Below are 16,128 nucleotides of genomic sequence, written 5' to 3' on the forward strand. Positions count from 1 at the left end.
TCTAGAGACAGACTGTGGCTTCAGTACGTGTTGATAGCAAACGAACATGTAAGGTTGGGTTCAGCCTGCCCTCCAAACCCAACTACTAGCACGGTTCTTCCTCTACGGATGCCCCAGCCGCCTCCTCCTTGAGCCTTTGGCTGGGTCCTTGCCGAAATCCCTTGTGGTGTAGCTCCGTGTAGAAGTCAACTCCTTCCAAGAGAGAGCGGACGGGCTGCTGGCGGTGCTGGTGGCAGCTGGTCAGAGGACCCCCCGTGGGGGCCGCGCAGGACGGCGGCTCCAGGAAGCTCTGGTGATGGAGCGGCAGGCAACTCAGCTTTCCTTTGAAGCCCTTACTGTGCTTCCGCTGGAACCCCAGCACCAGCTTGGTGTACATGTTTAAGGTGGTGACCGTCGATGCCATGCAGCAGCTGAAGGAAAGCCAGGCCGTGCTAGGGATGAACCAAAAAAATGGACGGTCAGAATCTGACCCAGGTACAGGTCCGAGGGAAGAATTCTGCGATCCCTTCCTCCTAGTAAACGAGGCTGCTGCCCCTTAGGGATTCAGGGACCGCCCGATGCTCCTTTCCACCGTGCTGTGGGGAAGCTGTGTGCGCCAGAGGCCTGAATTTGGTCTGTCTTGGTGGGATATGTTCTGCTTTGTAGTCAGAGAGAATGACTCTTGAGTGTTGCAAGTCAGACTAGGAGTTTAAAAGATTCATTTGCACTGGATCGATTAGTCGTCAGCACTCTGCTCTTTTATTCCTGGTGTGCCTTTTCTATATACATATAACATGCACACACACACACACACACACACACACAATTTTCTGGACTATGGTTTCCCCACCTGCAGTTACCCTTGTAGTCTCCCAAGATTCACAGACTGGTAGCTCTTCTGTATCGAAAGGACGTAGCTCAATGCAGCACCCCACACTCACCCGACACACACACTCTCACACACACACATACACACACCCTGCCCAAGATATTCCTTCACTCAGACCAGATGCTGGGAGCGATCATGCCTCTTCCGTCGTCTCTCGTTTTGAGTTTAGCAGTCTTAGGGGCCACAAAGTTGAGCCCCTGAGTGTCATTCAGGCAGCACGCACTACAAACCCGGAGGTATTATACGTTGTACCAGTGGAATTTGCCTCCTATGAAACCAATGTGGTTCTTGGCTTAAGGGAGTTTATAATGGATGGATGAGAAGCTGGAGATTTAAGAGAAACTGGATGGATTCAACAAAGAAAAAAAAAAAAACCACCAGGGAACTATATCAAAGGCATTCCTAAAAACTTGGAAAGTCAACCCCTCAATCTCCCCATGATCCTGGGAAGCCCAGGAAACAGGAAGTTGTGTGACGTTAGTGAGAAATTTCATGACGTCAAGTGATGGGTGAAGCCAGGCCACGCGGTGGCACGGTGTGCTCCTATCTGCCGCCTCCACCAGACTCCGCCGACTCGGGCCGGGGATGCTTCTGATGGGACTGGTGTGGCTGCGCTTGGTAGGTGTCGTGCCAACAACGGACAGACAAAAGGTACGAAACGACGTGCCTGGAAAAGGAGCTCAGGTGGCTGGTGGAATAGCCCAAAGACGCCCGCCTCAAATAGCACCTGTTACATCATGAGGTAAGGGGATACGATCTCCTAACAGACATGGACAGGCTTCCAGATTGCCCCTGCTAGCATGGAAACTCGACCCAGCACGGGTCTTTCCAGCACTGTTACAGTACTTAGCACTTATCCCACACAGTTGCGCAGGCCCAGGTTGACACACGTGCAGTGAGCAGAGTGTGTTCCTCAGGGGAGAAGGTGAGCAGCTCGTAAAACAGAGGGGATATTTGCTTCAAATGTGTCTGTCATGGTTGCTGCTTCTCCCTTCTTGAGAGAAATCGAAAGTAATTGACCCCTTAGTTCTTTAAGGGTGAAGGAATGACTGGTAGGGGAGCTTTTATTTCTCACACAGTTAGGTCGAATAAGAACGGAAGTAGGAAGAAGTGACTCTTCGTTACAGGAGAAGAGTCAGCCATTCACAGGGGATGGAATTCGACCCAAATCTCAAGGCTAGTTCTTCGTTTCTCTGTCCTCCAACGCCTTGAATCGTAAAATCTATAAAATACGGAGCAACACTTGCATAAGCCACACAAAATCAGTCTCATTGCTCAAGGGAACACGCATATCAGGTGAGGGAGCAACCGTGACAGCTGTATCATTAGAAAAACGCGACAAAACAAGCCAGAAGAATCCTCTCTGTGCCTCCACAGGAGGTGGGGAAAGAACAGGCATGGCCTGGTGGTCCAGCTCTCTGGTCAGCAGACTGCTGGGATGAGGGATGGAGAGAAGGCAGAAGGACACCAAGCAAGCATCTAGCTGAGGGCACGACATCTAAGGCAGGTTGGCTGGGAGGGGCTAGATGGTTCAGGAGATGGTAAGCACTTACTAGAAGGCCCAGCCATAATTCCAAGCATGTGGCCTCCAGTCCTCTGGACCCAAGTTGGCAGTTGCCTGGAAGACTTGTGAGTACATCATATGGGCCACCATCCCCAGCAGGCCTACAGAGGGAACAGGAAGGCGGCGCCCTTAGAGACAGGCTGGCTTGGCCCTCTACGGGGACTACGAGTGTGGAGCCACTGCCTCAGTTTGTGTCAGGTCCAGCCTACGTGGAGATGTTCCATCGCCCATCTGTCCCCGCATTTCCGGGGACACTACTCTGCGATGGGGGCTTCTCCTGGGACGCAGAGCTTTGCAATAGGTTGCCCCAGGCTTTAGGTGGAGAGCTATGGAAAAAGTTTCTGAGCCAATGCTGCCCTTAGGGCCTTTTACTTCCTCCCACCCATGCCCTCAACACAAGCTTTCCTCTTGATCTAGCTTTATATCTGCACCTCCGCCTCCTACTTGATCCCGCGGGTCTTGAAAAGCTGTGTGTTCGCGCAGCTGAAAAGTAAACCAAACTGGATTTCACACACTGAGACGGCTTGCAAATAAGAACCTCGAGAGAAATCATTTTGCCAAGTGCATAGTGATCTACTATAAAGTCTCATTCCAACTCCAAGACGCCTGCAATGTCTCTCCTCCCTCCGTTCTCGGTCCTGCCTCCTCCTTCCTGCCCTCCGGACAGACAGACACACGTGCCGGCCAGAGGCGCCTCAAAGGCGGCGAGGCCCCCACTGCTCCAGCCTGGGGGGCACGCACCTGACAGGACGGAGGAAACGGCCATGGAGGCGCTCAGCTTGAGCCCAAGGCCCGGGTTCCCAGTGAGCAGCAGGTCCCGTTTGTAGCAGGAGGAAGCTGACGAATTCAAGTCCAACGGCCGAGAACTGGGCTCCCACTGATAACCATAGGATCTCTGCCAGAAACCAGAGGAAGAAAATAAAATTCAAGTATAAAAAAAAAAAAGAAAGAAGAAAGAAACCAGAGGAAGAAGAGCCCTCACCCAGACAGGTACATGACTGAACGCTGAACACACAGAGCCCAGCGGAAGGGAAAGCCTCCCAGAGTCAGAGAATGGGAGAAGGGGACAGAGCTGGCACCTTTCCCTACTTTGGGTCCTTCGCTGCCCCCCCCCCCCGTGCTCGCTGCTCTCTGCTCAGTACCCAATAAAGGATCAAGTAAACTTGATTGACTGGAAATACCATTAGGGCGATTCGAGAAGAAATCATCTGATTGTCACAAAATCTCGCCGGGGCATGACTTTGCTGGGGGTCATTTTTGTTCTTTTTCCTTATTGAATTTTAGAGCAATCAGTTCTGCTTCTTTCTCCCTCCCTTTCCTTTTTTCACTCCCTTCTATTAAAAATATATTTTTTTTACTTGAAAAATATATATACACATCGGAGGAAAAAACCTCTCCGCTTTTCAATATGGTTACTTGGCAACACGAGGAGGTTAGAGGTGTTGGTGGTTTTCTGTTTGTGAACATTATTTGTTCCTGCTGTTCCTTTTTTGCATTCCTGCATATGAATGAGAGTCAGCTCTGGAAGGAATGTGGGTCACCCCGTGGGGCTCAGAAGAAGAGAAAAGGAGATCACAGGACAGCGTAGAGAGCACTGTTGGGCCAGAGAGGTCCAACTTAATGGCAACTAAATTGGTGATCAAATCCACATACTTGCCACAAGCCCCAAGGGAGGGTGGGGGAGGAAAGCCTTCTCCATCAACCGCTTCCCTCCAAGTCGGAGAGTGGGGTGACATGGGCCTTGCAACGTGGCAAACTCCAGTAGTCCTCTCTCACCTCTCTTGGTTGGTGGTGTGAGTTCATTGAAAGTTCGGCACCTCTCCCCTGAAAGACAGACAAGGTGTAACTTCGGGGCGGGGGGGGGGGGGGGAAAACGTCCCCTGGTCTCCCACACCTGGTGCCACCCCATGGGTTCAGCCCAGTGCCTGCCCAGCACACGGGAGGTAGGGGCTCAACAGCGCTCTCTGAAAGCAGGGAAGAATGCCTCACGGACGGATGGCTGCGTGACCTAGGCAACACTCACTCCGGATTCATTTCTCTGTCCCCAGTTCTGACAATGAAGACGAGCACGTGAGTCTGGGAGGGCTTCCCTAGGGAAATGTTCCCATTTCTCAGGTCAGGGAGGGTTCAACAGTTCCACTGTTAACCAGCATCATTTTGCTGCCGCTGGACCACTGGTCTGAATGGCTCACAACTGTTTCCGGGACTGGGGTCTGAGCTGCACTAAATGGCACGTTAATAACACGTGTAAATACAAATACACATTTATATTCCTCGTCTGTCTCCTTTTTCCCTTGGCCCAAATCAGGAGAAATAGGTTAATTGTACTGGATTCTGGGCTTTAGGAAAACGTCACTCCCAGGGGATGTCTGAATGCTTTGAGCAGGAAGGAGGGGTGTCCGTAGGCCAGTGGTCTTAAGCCGAGGAACTCAGGTTAAGAAATGCACAGTGACACAGGACCCACTTTGCCAGGATTTGCTGAGCTGCAGGACACCTGCGAGGTCAAGGATAGCCTTACTCCTGAGGCTTCAGTTCACCTACCTTGTAAATTGTAATGGTAACACTTAGGACAAGAAGACCCTTTTGGTGGGGGAGGAAGGGGCTTGACAGGTGATCTACTCTGGTCTTTTCATCTTCCTAGGGAGAAAGTCCAGGCCTGCAGACAGCCAGCTGCTCATAGGGGGTCACAGCTGGGCAGAGCCCGGGCTGCTTCTCTAGGAACCCTGTCTCCTCATTTGGTTTCCAAACAGCAACTCTAACCCCCCGGAATGGGATTCTCACGATGCTACAAGTCTAAGTGGAACCCTTTAGGGATAGTGCTATTTTAAAGCCGCATGTCTACTAGACAGCCGGGAGGGGAAAAGCCAGATGCATTTTTGGGTCTTATTGAAAGGGAGTCTGAGGGAGAAGGGAGGGGATACAGAGATGGGAGATGCTGGGCCTGGGGGTGAGGCCCGGTGGGGCGTGGGGAGTGCTGTCTGCTTCCTACTGGCTCTTTGCCCGTGTTCAGTTCTCTGGGGGCAAGAAAGCGGGCAGCTGGGCTGAGGAGCCTACCTGGTTCTTCCACAGTTTCCTCACAGGATAGCCACATGCCGCTCCAGAAGGCATGGAAGGAGAAGCGGTCATCCCCAGCCTCCCAGCTGTATTGCACCACCTCCTGGGAAGATGCGTTGGCGCTGCTCCCATCCACGGGCAGCGGCACGTCAAAGCACTCGGCTGCCAGACCTTTTCCGCACACGGGCTTGGGCACCTTCTGTGTGCCCACAAACCAGGAGCTGCTGAGCAGGGATGTTGTGGAGAGGCTGAGTGATAGCATGTTGAGGACGGCAGATAGGAATATGCGTTGGCCAGAGGAGCCCTTCGGGAGTTCCATCTGCAACAGACACAGGGGGAGAGCCTGACTTCAGAACCTGCTTGGAGATCTGGATACCCTCCTCTGCGGCTCCCTGAGCTCAAGCCACGCTCCTCCACGCAGACGGTGACGGGCCAGCCAGCCCACCGAGAGCTTTCTCCAAGAAGCCTTAGCTTCAGAACCGGCCTGGAGTAGTCACCATGGGTATGATGTTTATGTAAGCTAGACCTCGTTGGACTCAAATGCTTACTGAGGACGATCTGAATAAGTACCCGATAACAGCCTCAGGCGCAGTGTGATCCAGCCACTGAGCGAGTGCATCTCAAGTCGACTAAAGAATTGGGGCCACTCTAATGTGCTTACTGATGATTATTTTTGGTTTTGTCTTCAGGGAGGGGTCGTAGCACCAACTTGCTGAGGTATCTGTTGCTGGAACAATGCCAAGTTTTGTTGGTGTCCTCTTCTCTGCATCCCAGATTCCTGAGAGGACAGTCAAGGAGGATCTAGCCCATCAGTCAACATTAAACTGGATCACCCCAGGGGTGAAGGCAGTGGAACTACTGGGATGTGGGGTAAGTGGAAGCCCCTTGGAGAGGAGATGAGGCTGTGCATTGGGAGAGAGGAGGTGACCTGGGTCCTGGTTTCATACACTGCCACAGAGGGGACAGAACCTCAAATGCGAGGTGGCTGTGTGGCACCCACGGAGACTGGACACCAGGTATTGTGGGCACAGAGAGGAACCTGGAGGGACATCTCCACTGCTCGATGCAGCTGTGGTGCCTGACTCACAGTGGGACAGCATGGCTCTGGCTGGAGCCCCGACCTCCCTGTCATTGTTAGCCTAAGAGAAGAGGAGCCCAGCTGAAGAGCGACCAGCGGTAGACGTTTCAGCCTCGGTGAGTGGTGGCTTGGAGCCAGACTGGACTTTAGAAAAATAAAGAAACCTGACAGGTCTTGCACTCTGTGTTACAGAGCAGTTTATACTGTTATAGTAATAGGTCCTGAAGGGAAAAGCAGCCATATTTAGTTGCTGACAGACGCTTCCTAAAGTAAACCATCTTGAGCTTTCCAGGGGATCTCTCGTATCAGAATTAATCAGACCTAAATCTGCTTAGCTTAAGAAACGTAAATAAAACCATAGCTAAATGGGACAGGCCCATAAATCTGCCTCATAATCTCCAGCTTAACATTCTCTACATTTAACAGGGAACTTTATCTTCGAAATATAACAGTTTGTTCTTCAGAATTTCCAGGGACTAAAACAGCGCACACCCCAAAGTGCAGATTAGTTATGGCCGTAGGAAGTAGACGACGTTCATATGCATATAAAAATCAATACATAAGACATATGATAAAACAACTTCTGGAAAGCAATCTGCTGATAGGATTCTTTAAAAAGCACTCAACAGATGAAATCCACCAAGAATCAGTCTGTGCAGGACTCTGGGTGACCTCGGTAAAGACAGAAAACCACAGCATCTGGAGTGAGGAAAGATCTTCTATTCCCTGGTATGGAAGTCACGCATTGCCCCCGTACCCCCAAAAGAATGTTTCCATCTTGTTTTTAGTTGTGCAAATCCTATTGGTTTTAGCCATTGTTCCATTACTGTAAGTTATTCTTTCTAATTATTTTCATATCCATTGCTTGAACAGGAAGTGGACTTCCTGGTAAAACATCTTCATTAGTCATTCTGTACAAAGAGCGAACTAATGATTTAAGCAATTCTATGTTTTCAGCAACTTCATTTTCAATCTAATATGGCTTGGAAATTTTTCCACCATCACATCAGATTTTCACTCTACCCTTGATTCAAGTTATGCATATTTGTAAGTTATTTTGCAGATTATTCACAGATAAGAATAAAGAACCCACACCAAGGTGATAACCAATTTAAGGAAGAAGTGATTTGAGAAACAAAAGATGAAAAAGAGGGGCGCCTGGGTAGCGCAGTGGTTAAGCATCTGCCTTCGACTCAGGGCGTGATCCTGGCGTTCCGGGATCGAGTCCTACATCGGGCCCCTCCGCTGGGAGCCTGCTTCTTCCTCTCCCACTCCTCTGCTGTGTTCCCTCTCTCGCTGGCTGTCTCTCTGTCACATAAATAAATAAAATAAAATCTTTAAAAAAAAAAAGATGAAAAAGAGCTTGGAATGAAGCTCAAAGAGGCTGCTTCCAGAAGGAGTGTCCAACCAAGGACAGATACCAGGAGCCTCATTCAAGAGCTATCTTGACAATCGAATGGGAACGCATTCAAGAGCCTTTTCAAGAATTATCTTCAACACTTACAGCACTGTGCCCTTCATCACATGTTTTATTTCTCCCTAAACATGCCTTTTCTCTCCAGGATCCAGATAACTTCTTGAATTGGAAGACCAAGTCTAATTTTGCAATGATCTCTTTAAGGAGATCATGAAGAAGTAACAGCCATAAGAAAAGCTGTATCTTTGCATATACTGACAAGCCTCATGCCAAGGTGACTCTTTACTCTCTAGAAAAGGGGCAGAGAGTGGCTTCCTAGACTGCCTCAGATCAATAGGAAATGCATCAGTGCCAAAATGTCACTAATTCTTCCATCAACATAGTTTAATGGAAAAACTCAGAGTTAACATAGACAAAATTGATGAGACAGGCACAGCTCTTAATCAGGTGCAAAACAGCTATGCAATGTATATTCTGAGCAATAAGACAGGGAAGCTGGTTACCTTGGCCATGGTCAGCGTCTTGCAGCTTGTCTGGAAGGACCGTAGGATGCCATCTGTGCCCCAAATCCCCTTGGTTTAATGTTGACAGAATGAAACTGCCTTCCCACCCTCCTGCCTCCCTTCCCATCCCTCCTCTCCTTTGTCCTATTTTTTTTTTTTTAGAGTGCCTCATGATTAAATGCTACCTTGCAGGGACCTTCGGCATTTAATAATTGACAATGCAATCATGGCCCAGCTGTTCTGGAAGATACACGGGAGAGCCTGCCAATGGGGATCTGGAATTAAGCACAAAGAAGCAAGGACCTATATTCGAAGAGGGAAGTTTCTTTAGAAAGTTGAGTGAAGATTCAGTTTCCACCTAACTGCCATTCCCTAGGAAGCTGGTGGGAATGGCTTAGGCTTGATTTTATGGCTGACACAGAAAATATTACAGGGTCACCATTACTACAAGAGTTCCCATTCCTTTGTGTAGGATTTTCCTTTTTTTTAATGATTTTTTATTCATTTGAGAGAGAGAGCAAAGAGTGAGAGAGCACAAGCCAGGGGGGAGGAGCAGAGGGAGAAGGAGAAGCAGAAGCAGATTCCTCGCTGAGCAGGGAGCCCGATGTGGGGCTCGATCCTAGGCCCCCGGGATCATTAACTGAGACGAAGGCAGACGCTTAATCGACTGAGCCACCCAGGCACTCCTTCATCCTTTTAAGCTATTATCTGTAATGTCAGGGCCTCATAGAGCCATGGGTTTGAAATAGCTTCCTTGTGTCATGGGTGGTCTCCATCTTCCAGTTAGCATCGTTAGTAAGGATTATTAACAATGTCCCTCCAATGGAATACGGAGACGGTCCTCTGTGCCTTTGCAGATGCTCTTCCTTCTACCTGGAATGTCTTCAGTCTCTCTTTATCTGGTGATCTGCCTCCCATCAAGACTAGTGTAAAAGTCACTCATTCTTCGAAGATGTTTCTTTTCTCCCGAAGAACAGTTCCCTCCTCTCTGTCCTTCCATACTGTACCCCTCTCATAATACTTTTATATTCCAGATAGTTGTCTGGATTGTAAAGACCTCAAAGGCCCCTCCTTTATCGGAGCAGCAGTTCTCAGTTCTGACTGAGCATCAGAACAGTCTTTGAAACTTCGGGAAATATTCAGATCCCTGAGCCCCGTCTTGAGATTCCACCCTAGGGGTGAGGCTCAGGAATCTGTAATTTTAGAAAGCTCTTCATAGGTAGCCAGGGATGGACTTCTGGTTTCCGGTTCCGAATGTAAAGAGCTTGGAAGTTGCCACTACAACCTAACAACAAGTAAGAAGCTGAACAAACTGGAAAATATGGAGCCAGGGAATTAATGTACCATCAGGTATTACCTGTTTGCCTCAGGTGGGGCTTACGTTTAATGAAACCCTCATATTCTGCCCTGGCCCTCCCCCACCTAGAATCGTCCAGATTTGCCACCAACCAAGTCATGGTTTTCCCATTCTGTATTTGTGCGGTTGGCGGGGGGCATGAAAGGCAGGTTCTGTGAATTAGTCCACATTCTAGCTGGGGGAGTGTCTCTGGCTCTGGCTTCCTACTCTTCTAGGGCCGATGTCTCCGCACATTTGACACACATATGCTTATGCCCAGGCGTGATTCCCATATCACCCACACGACCCTTTATTGTGACAGAGCTCCCTCTCCTCTGGGGGACCAGAGCAGGGACGTTGTGGTCACTCCACGTTTGAACTGGCTGTCGGTTTCCTGGCTACAGCTTTTGTCCCGACGCTGGGTGGCGCTTCCTCCTTATATTTTCCCCTCTTCGGGCACAGGCTGTCCCCACCCGTCTGCAAATGCGGGGCGCAGGTGGCGGCTCCTCCCCGTGGGATGGCTCTTGTCTCTTCCTCTGGCCTCCTCCCCACTCATACAGCTATAGAATGCCTGGTGTCAGCCCTACGGAATTCAGGGCTCGGAACGAACCCTGGGAGCATCCAGCCGCTCCCTCGAGGACATCTTGTAGGATTATTTCCTCTAGCACATTTTTCGTGGCCAGTTCCAGTTTTCAGTGACTCATAGATCCTCAAATACTTCCCCTGGGAAATACAACTCCACGGTATCAGAAAATAGAGTCAGCCAATGCTTCCTGAGGATTTTTGTGCACATTTTTCTTTATTGAATTGTATCCTCATTCCCTTTCCACCCCACAACAGCGAACAATTCTTTTCCCTTCTCTGCGCGTACACCCCTCAAATACTTTCAGACACTTCTCATATCCCGCCTGAGTCACCGTTTGGCACAGTCTGGTGTCTTTGGTTTTTATTGCCTCTGCTCATAAACCGCACCCCCTGTGCCTTAATAGGCTGAAATTTGCCTTCTCCAGGGAAAAGGGCATGGGAGCAGCAGTCTCAAGGTTATGTGAGGAGGCCTGGAGGGAGATGGAAAGGGAAGCAAGCTAGTGACACCCCGGCTTTGGGGTTTCTCATGGACTCAGACCCCTTCCAAGACCCTTACAGACTCGTCACTTTGGATTATTTTTCTTAAAGAGAGCCTCCGAAGTTATATTATTTTAGGCCTCCCCAAAGCCTGACTCTATCCCTTCGGTGGCCGTGCATTTTGCATGGCTGGGCGGGCTGGCGGGCTACTAGCCATGATCTGTCTTGAGGACACCCCCCTGTCCCTATGGACCCCATGCCACAACGTCTAATTTCCTTTCTTTTGGCGGGACATGAGTTGCTCTGCCTGGCATCCCACTCACTTCCTTTCATTATAACTTAGGCATGTTAATATTTTTTCTTCTTCTCTTTCCTCCCTTAGAACAGAAAAAGTTAACTGCTAGACAATGCAACATGAATATAATTAGGTTAGGCTCAGAAGCTCATGACTCAGGACAGACACAAAGATTCCGTATCTCTACGCAGTATTTAACTTTGGTATGCTGGACTGTTACCATGTCAGGATGACCCCCCCAGGGACCTATATGTGACTCAGCATTTATGACATCACAAAGCCAAGGCTTGGAACTAACCTGTGCTCACTAAGGTTTTCAGGGACCATACCCTGCACTGTATGAAACCGTTTTTACTAAGTATACACAAAGAGAAACAATGGTCTTGGGACACCCACACAAAGTTTGTAAACAGAAATCCAATTTATTGTTTTGTGAATACACGGTAGATTAGACGTGATTAAAACAAGGGGTAAGAATGCCGAGCTGGAGTAGTTTGGAGAGCACACCACTTGCCTGATGGCAAAGTCTAGTGCTAAGGGATTTGGGGTTTGTCTGTTCTTTCCCATTATCAATAGTGGCATTTTCTCCCCCTCCACCCCCATCCAACAGTAGTATCTCTTTTGCCCAGGAGTCAGATTTCTGACCCACGCCTCATTAACTAATTCCTTTTTGTTACTCAGCAGTCAAAAAGCTGGAGTGGGACGTGAAATGTTTCTGCTGTCACTGGCTCTCATCTACAGGGCCCTGTTCTTTGTTCTTGCATGTTCCACCGTGTGCCTCTCTCATGCAGCTCAGAACACGCAGGCTTGACTTGAAGTTGCTAGATACAGGAGCAGCTGTGTTTTTTATTCAAGGTTGATCCTCAGAGCCTAGCACTTTCTCACTTGCAGGACTGCGTGAACGATGTTTATAATGGAAACCAGGCTCAGAAAACAATTAAGAAGCCTGTGAGTGAAGATAAGATGGGAATAGAGCAAAGTGTCCAGTCTTCTATTGTGAAAGGACACGCGAATCCTCCTGATTCATACAATTTGAGAGCAGTGAGAAGGCAGAAGGTAGAAGAACGTCTGTAGGTCCACAGACACACCCTGTGCCTTTCTACACAGATGCACGTCGAACAGATCTTCTGCCAATACACTTCCTCCCACCTGTGGAAACACTCCTGCTTTTCGACGAGCAAAGCCCAGAAAACAGCAATGATCTCATGAACGAGTATTATCTTTAGCTCACAGACCAGAGTGCAAACAGCTGGCTTAAAAGCCAGTGACCGATTGGAAATGCCATGTCCTTTCCCAAGCTCCGGGATTCCCTACTGATGAGAACCCTTTTGGGTGACACGTCTCGAACCATCGGAGATTCCCAGCTCCACAATGTTTGCTTCAGCGCCTCATGTCTGACTCATTCATTGATGAAGTTAAGGAAGGTCTTCACAAGGGACATTTTGATCTTCCTCCCAGCCCGGAAGGGTAGAGTAATGCCACCAAAATGCCCATGCTGAGCGTCCAAAATATTAACACCAGTATAGGGCACTGAGCTCTGGGATTTCTGGGCTTTCGGTTAACCTCCACTGCAACAGTGTTTCACGCCCACAGGGCCCCCAAACGTGTAGAATGAGAACAACTCCTTTCTTTCTAACATGGGTCAGGAGTTCTGGGAACACTTCTACTTATGTTCAGCGGGAAGGACTGAAGAAAAGCACTTCGGGGCCTCTCCTCTCTGTCGCCTTTCCCTTTCCGCTGTTAGTGGAATTGTTAGACGGCTTTTGCTAATGCAGTCATTTCCAGGAGAGGAAGCCGCCTTTCTTCCATGCCCCAAGCAGCTGGCGTGAATCAGAGGGGCAGCCACATCTGCATCCTGTGGGGCAATCGCTCACGCGCGGGTGACCGAGCCCTCGGGGCCTGCTGGGGTCGGGGGATCTTGGGCACCGCGGGGCGGGGGCCTAACGGGAGCCGCCCCTCCAGGGGTGCTCAGAGCGCGGAGCTGGGCTGCCCCATTTCCATGCCGCGCGCGCCCCCCTCGTTCCTTCTTTTCTTGGTCTCCCCCCCCCCGCCCCCCGGCTGTCGCGGTGCCCCAGCCCGAGTCCCCACCGGCTCCCCTCGCCCCCCTCCCTCCGTGAGTAACACTCCCGCCCCCGGTTTACTACGGCGCCCCGGTCGCCTAGCAGCGGGCGCGCGTTGCCACGGCGACGCGCGCGCAGCGTGTTTTGAATTGTTTGGCGAGGCCCCGCCCTAGCGGCGCAGGGCCTGGGACTCCGCGGGCGGGTGGGGCGGGAGCGGGGCCCTGGCTTCCTCTCCTGGCTCGGGCGTCTGCTGAGCGCCGCGTCCCGGGGGCCCTCCCGAGAGAAGGGGCCGGAGGGGGCCGGCAGGAGGGAGGCCGAGCCCCGGGGCCGGGGCCTGATGGCCGGCTGTCCTGGCGAGTCTTGGCAGAGGGAGGGCAGAGACGAGTTGGTCGTGTGATCAGCTCCTCACACCCAGCCTCTAGGCCTGAGGGTCAGGAGGTGCGGGTTGCAGTGGAACCCCGAAGTCAGCCATTTCCCGTCCCCCGCCCTTCCCCTAAAGGTACAGATCGCTGGTTGCTGGTCCAAGTCTTTGCCTCTTTTCGTGGGATCCTAGAAGGAAACCTAGAGACCACGAATCCTCAACTGTTCTGAGTTCTAGTCCCACCCCTCCACCCACGACTGGACTAATGATTTTGGCCAAGTTACATAACCTACCTGAGTGATTCAGAAGTAAATGAGGAGAAGGAGTTGTTCTTCACAGTTCTGCTGTGAAGACCAGGAGGCAGCCAGGAAAGTGTAAAGGAAGGGGGAGGGAATCTGCCCTGTTCCAGACACCTTGCATTTACGTAATCCTCACAATTGGCCTCAGGGAGAGGTGGGACTCTGTTCAAGCNTTGGCCAAGTTACATAACCTACCTGAGTGATTCAGAAGTAAATGAGGAGAAGGAGTTGTTCTTCACAGTTCTGCTGTGAAGACCAGGAGGCAGCCAGGAAAGTGTAAAGGAAGGGGGAGGGAATCTGCCCTGTTCCAGACACCTTGCATTTACGTAATCCTCACAATTGGCCTCAGGGAGAGGTGGGACTCTGTTCAAGAGCAAGCGTTTGACTTGCTCAAGGCCACCAGGCTAGTAAATGGTGGAGTCAATATTCAAAACCTCTTGATTCAGCTCCAGGCTGCCAGTCAGGAAAGGGGAGGTGCACACAGGAGCAAAAGGCAGGGATTGCAGGACAGATAATGGAAACTCACACAGAAGGATGCAATGGATATATATCGATAAACCCTTCCATAGTCCCTCTGTCTCTCCTCCTAAATCAATAATAAAAAAATTTACTACGCTTGGCTTTTTCTATCACATTCTTACCCATTTCTGGCGGTTCTCCAATTTATGATCTACTCACTTTGGCTGCTGTCCTGTCTCCCCAGACCCCTAACGACCAGACAATGAACAGCATGCCGCATTGCTGTGTGTGCGTGAGTGTGTGCATGTGTGTTTTATTTCCCTGCCTAATTGTAAGCTTCATTTTTCTCCTGAGAAAAGCAAGAAGTGTGAGAAATGAACAACACTTGCTTTTTTAGTAACCCGTTGAGCTGCAAGTTGGCCGTTCCCAACTATCTCAGATGGGAGGCGAGTCGTTTCCAGATGTGGGTTCTCCTAAACAGGCCAAGCCATCTTTTACTGACTGAGGGTCTTTCTGGATCTGGAAGAATCCCTGCAGAATACCCCAGATTCTCTGAGACCGGAAAGAGGAAGTAGCACGACGACGGTTGTGTCCTCCTCAGTTCTAGTAGATTCCAGAGCTGGCTACTGGCAGGACCGTGGGGGTGTCTCACCTTCCTCCGGCAGAGAACTTACTATCTGCTCTTTCAGTTCATTATTTTCCTCTACAGCTTTGGGGCTGCCCCTGCTCCTGGGCCTTTTACCAGGAACCAGAGTTTGGCAACAGGAATCATACAGATGGGAGGGGAGAAGGGAGAGCTAGAGGGCTCTTAGCAGTCCTGGGAGCAGCGAGGAAAAGTCAGATGAAGAGGCGGAGGAGGAGGAAACGGAATGTTAGTGGAAGAGATGAAAACAGAAGCTCGAGGTAGGGACATCACCAGGTTTATCAATAAAAATGGGGCTTGAGGAACGGATTTCTATTCCCTTCTGTATAATCCTACAGTGGGTTCCCAGTTCCTTACCATGACCCTGGGAAATAAAGCAGTGGATTTGTATAACCTGCATTACGAATCCAACACTGTACGCCTGAAACTAGTATTACACTGTATGTTCACTGGAATGTCAATAAAAACTTTTTAAAAAGTGGGGTACCTACCTTCTGGGTGAGACAAACATTTTGAGTCAGTTGAGAGGGATTGCTCATTCACTTTCGAAGTTCTGAGGCAAAGGTATTTCAGTTTCTCTTCTGCTCGGCCTTGATCGGTTGCGTGGAATGTGTATCTGATGAGAAGATGACTCAGGCCCCCTCTTGCCAGCAGAGGGGTGAGGTGGTATGAGGGGGGCTGGAGAAGATGGGAAAGGATATCCTGTAGCCGGGACACCAGTTTGGGTGGGGCTGGCTGATGCAAGAGGTTTTCTCTGTGACATCACAGTGGCAGGCAGGGATCTCTCTGCCTTACCCCCCAACCCCCTCCTGCTACCGCCAGAAGAATGTGGGCCACTCTGGGGTACCTAGCAGGGGCCTGGATGTCTTCTGAGGAACGGATTTCTATTCCCTTTTGTATAACGTACAATGCCCTTTTGTGTGTCAGAATCACTTGGGGATTCTTGTAAGCTAGCAGATTCTGAGGGTTTGGGAGAGCTCCCACGTGATGCTGCCCAGACCACACGGGGTGGTGAGGCTCCAGACTAGTGCTCCCAAAGAGAAATAACGAGGAGCCATACACGTGATTGCAAGTTTTCTAGTAGCCTCGTTTAAAAAAGTAAAATGGACCCACGCGTCGCAGTACAACA

General features: G+C 50.2%; 1 protein-coding gene across 1 annotated transcript in view; it reads right to left on the reverse strand.

Annotated features, from left to right (window-relative positions):
* GSG1 (germ cell associated 1) overlaps window positions 1-15,713 on the reverse strand; it is a 22,149-nt gene extending 6,436 nt beyond the window's left edge. Inside the window, 6 exon segments of the mRNA XM_034645323.1 lie at window positions 2,422-2,533; window positions 3,174-3,249; window positions 3,251-3,327; window positions 4,086-4,256; window positions 5,487-5,805; window positions 15,491-15,713. Coding sequence (XP_034501214.1) covers window positions 2,422-2,533; window positions 3,174-3,249; window positions 3,251-3,327; window positions 4,086-4,256; window positions 5,487-5,805; window positions 15,491-15,538 — 803 coding nt within the window. The 5' untranslated portion in view covers window positions 15,539-15,713.
* Between the last annotated feature and the right edge of the window lie 415 nt (window positions 15,714-16,128).

Source organism: Ailuropoda melanoleuca, chromosome 16 (genome assembly GCF_002007445.2).
Source record: "Ailuropoda melanoleuca isolate Jingjing chromosome 16, ASM200744v2, whole genome shotgun sequence".
Lineage (NCBI taxonomy): Eukaryota > Metazoa > Chordata > Mammalia > Carnivora > Ursidae > Ailuropoda > Ailuropoda melanoleuca.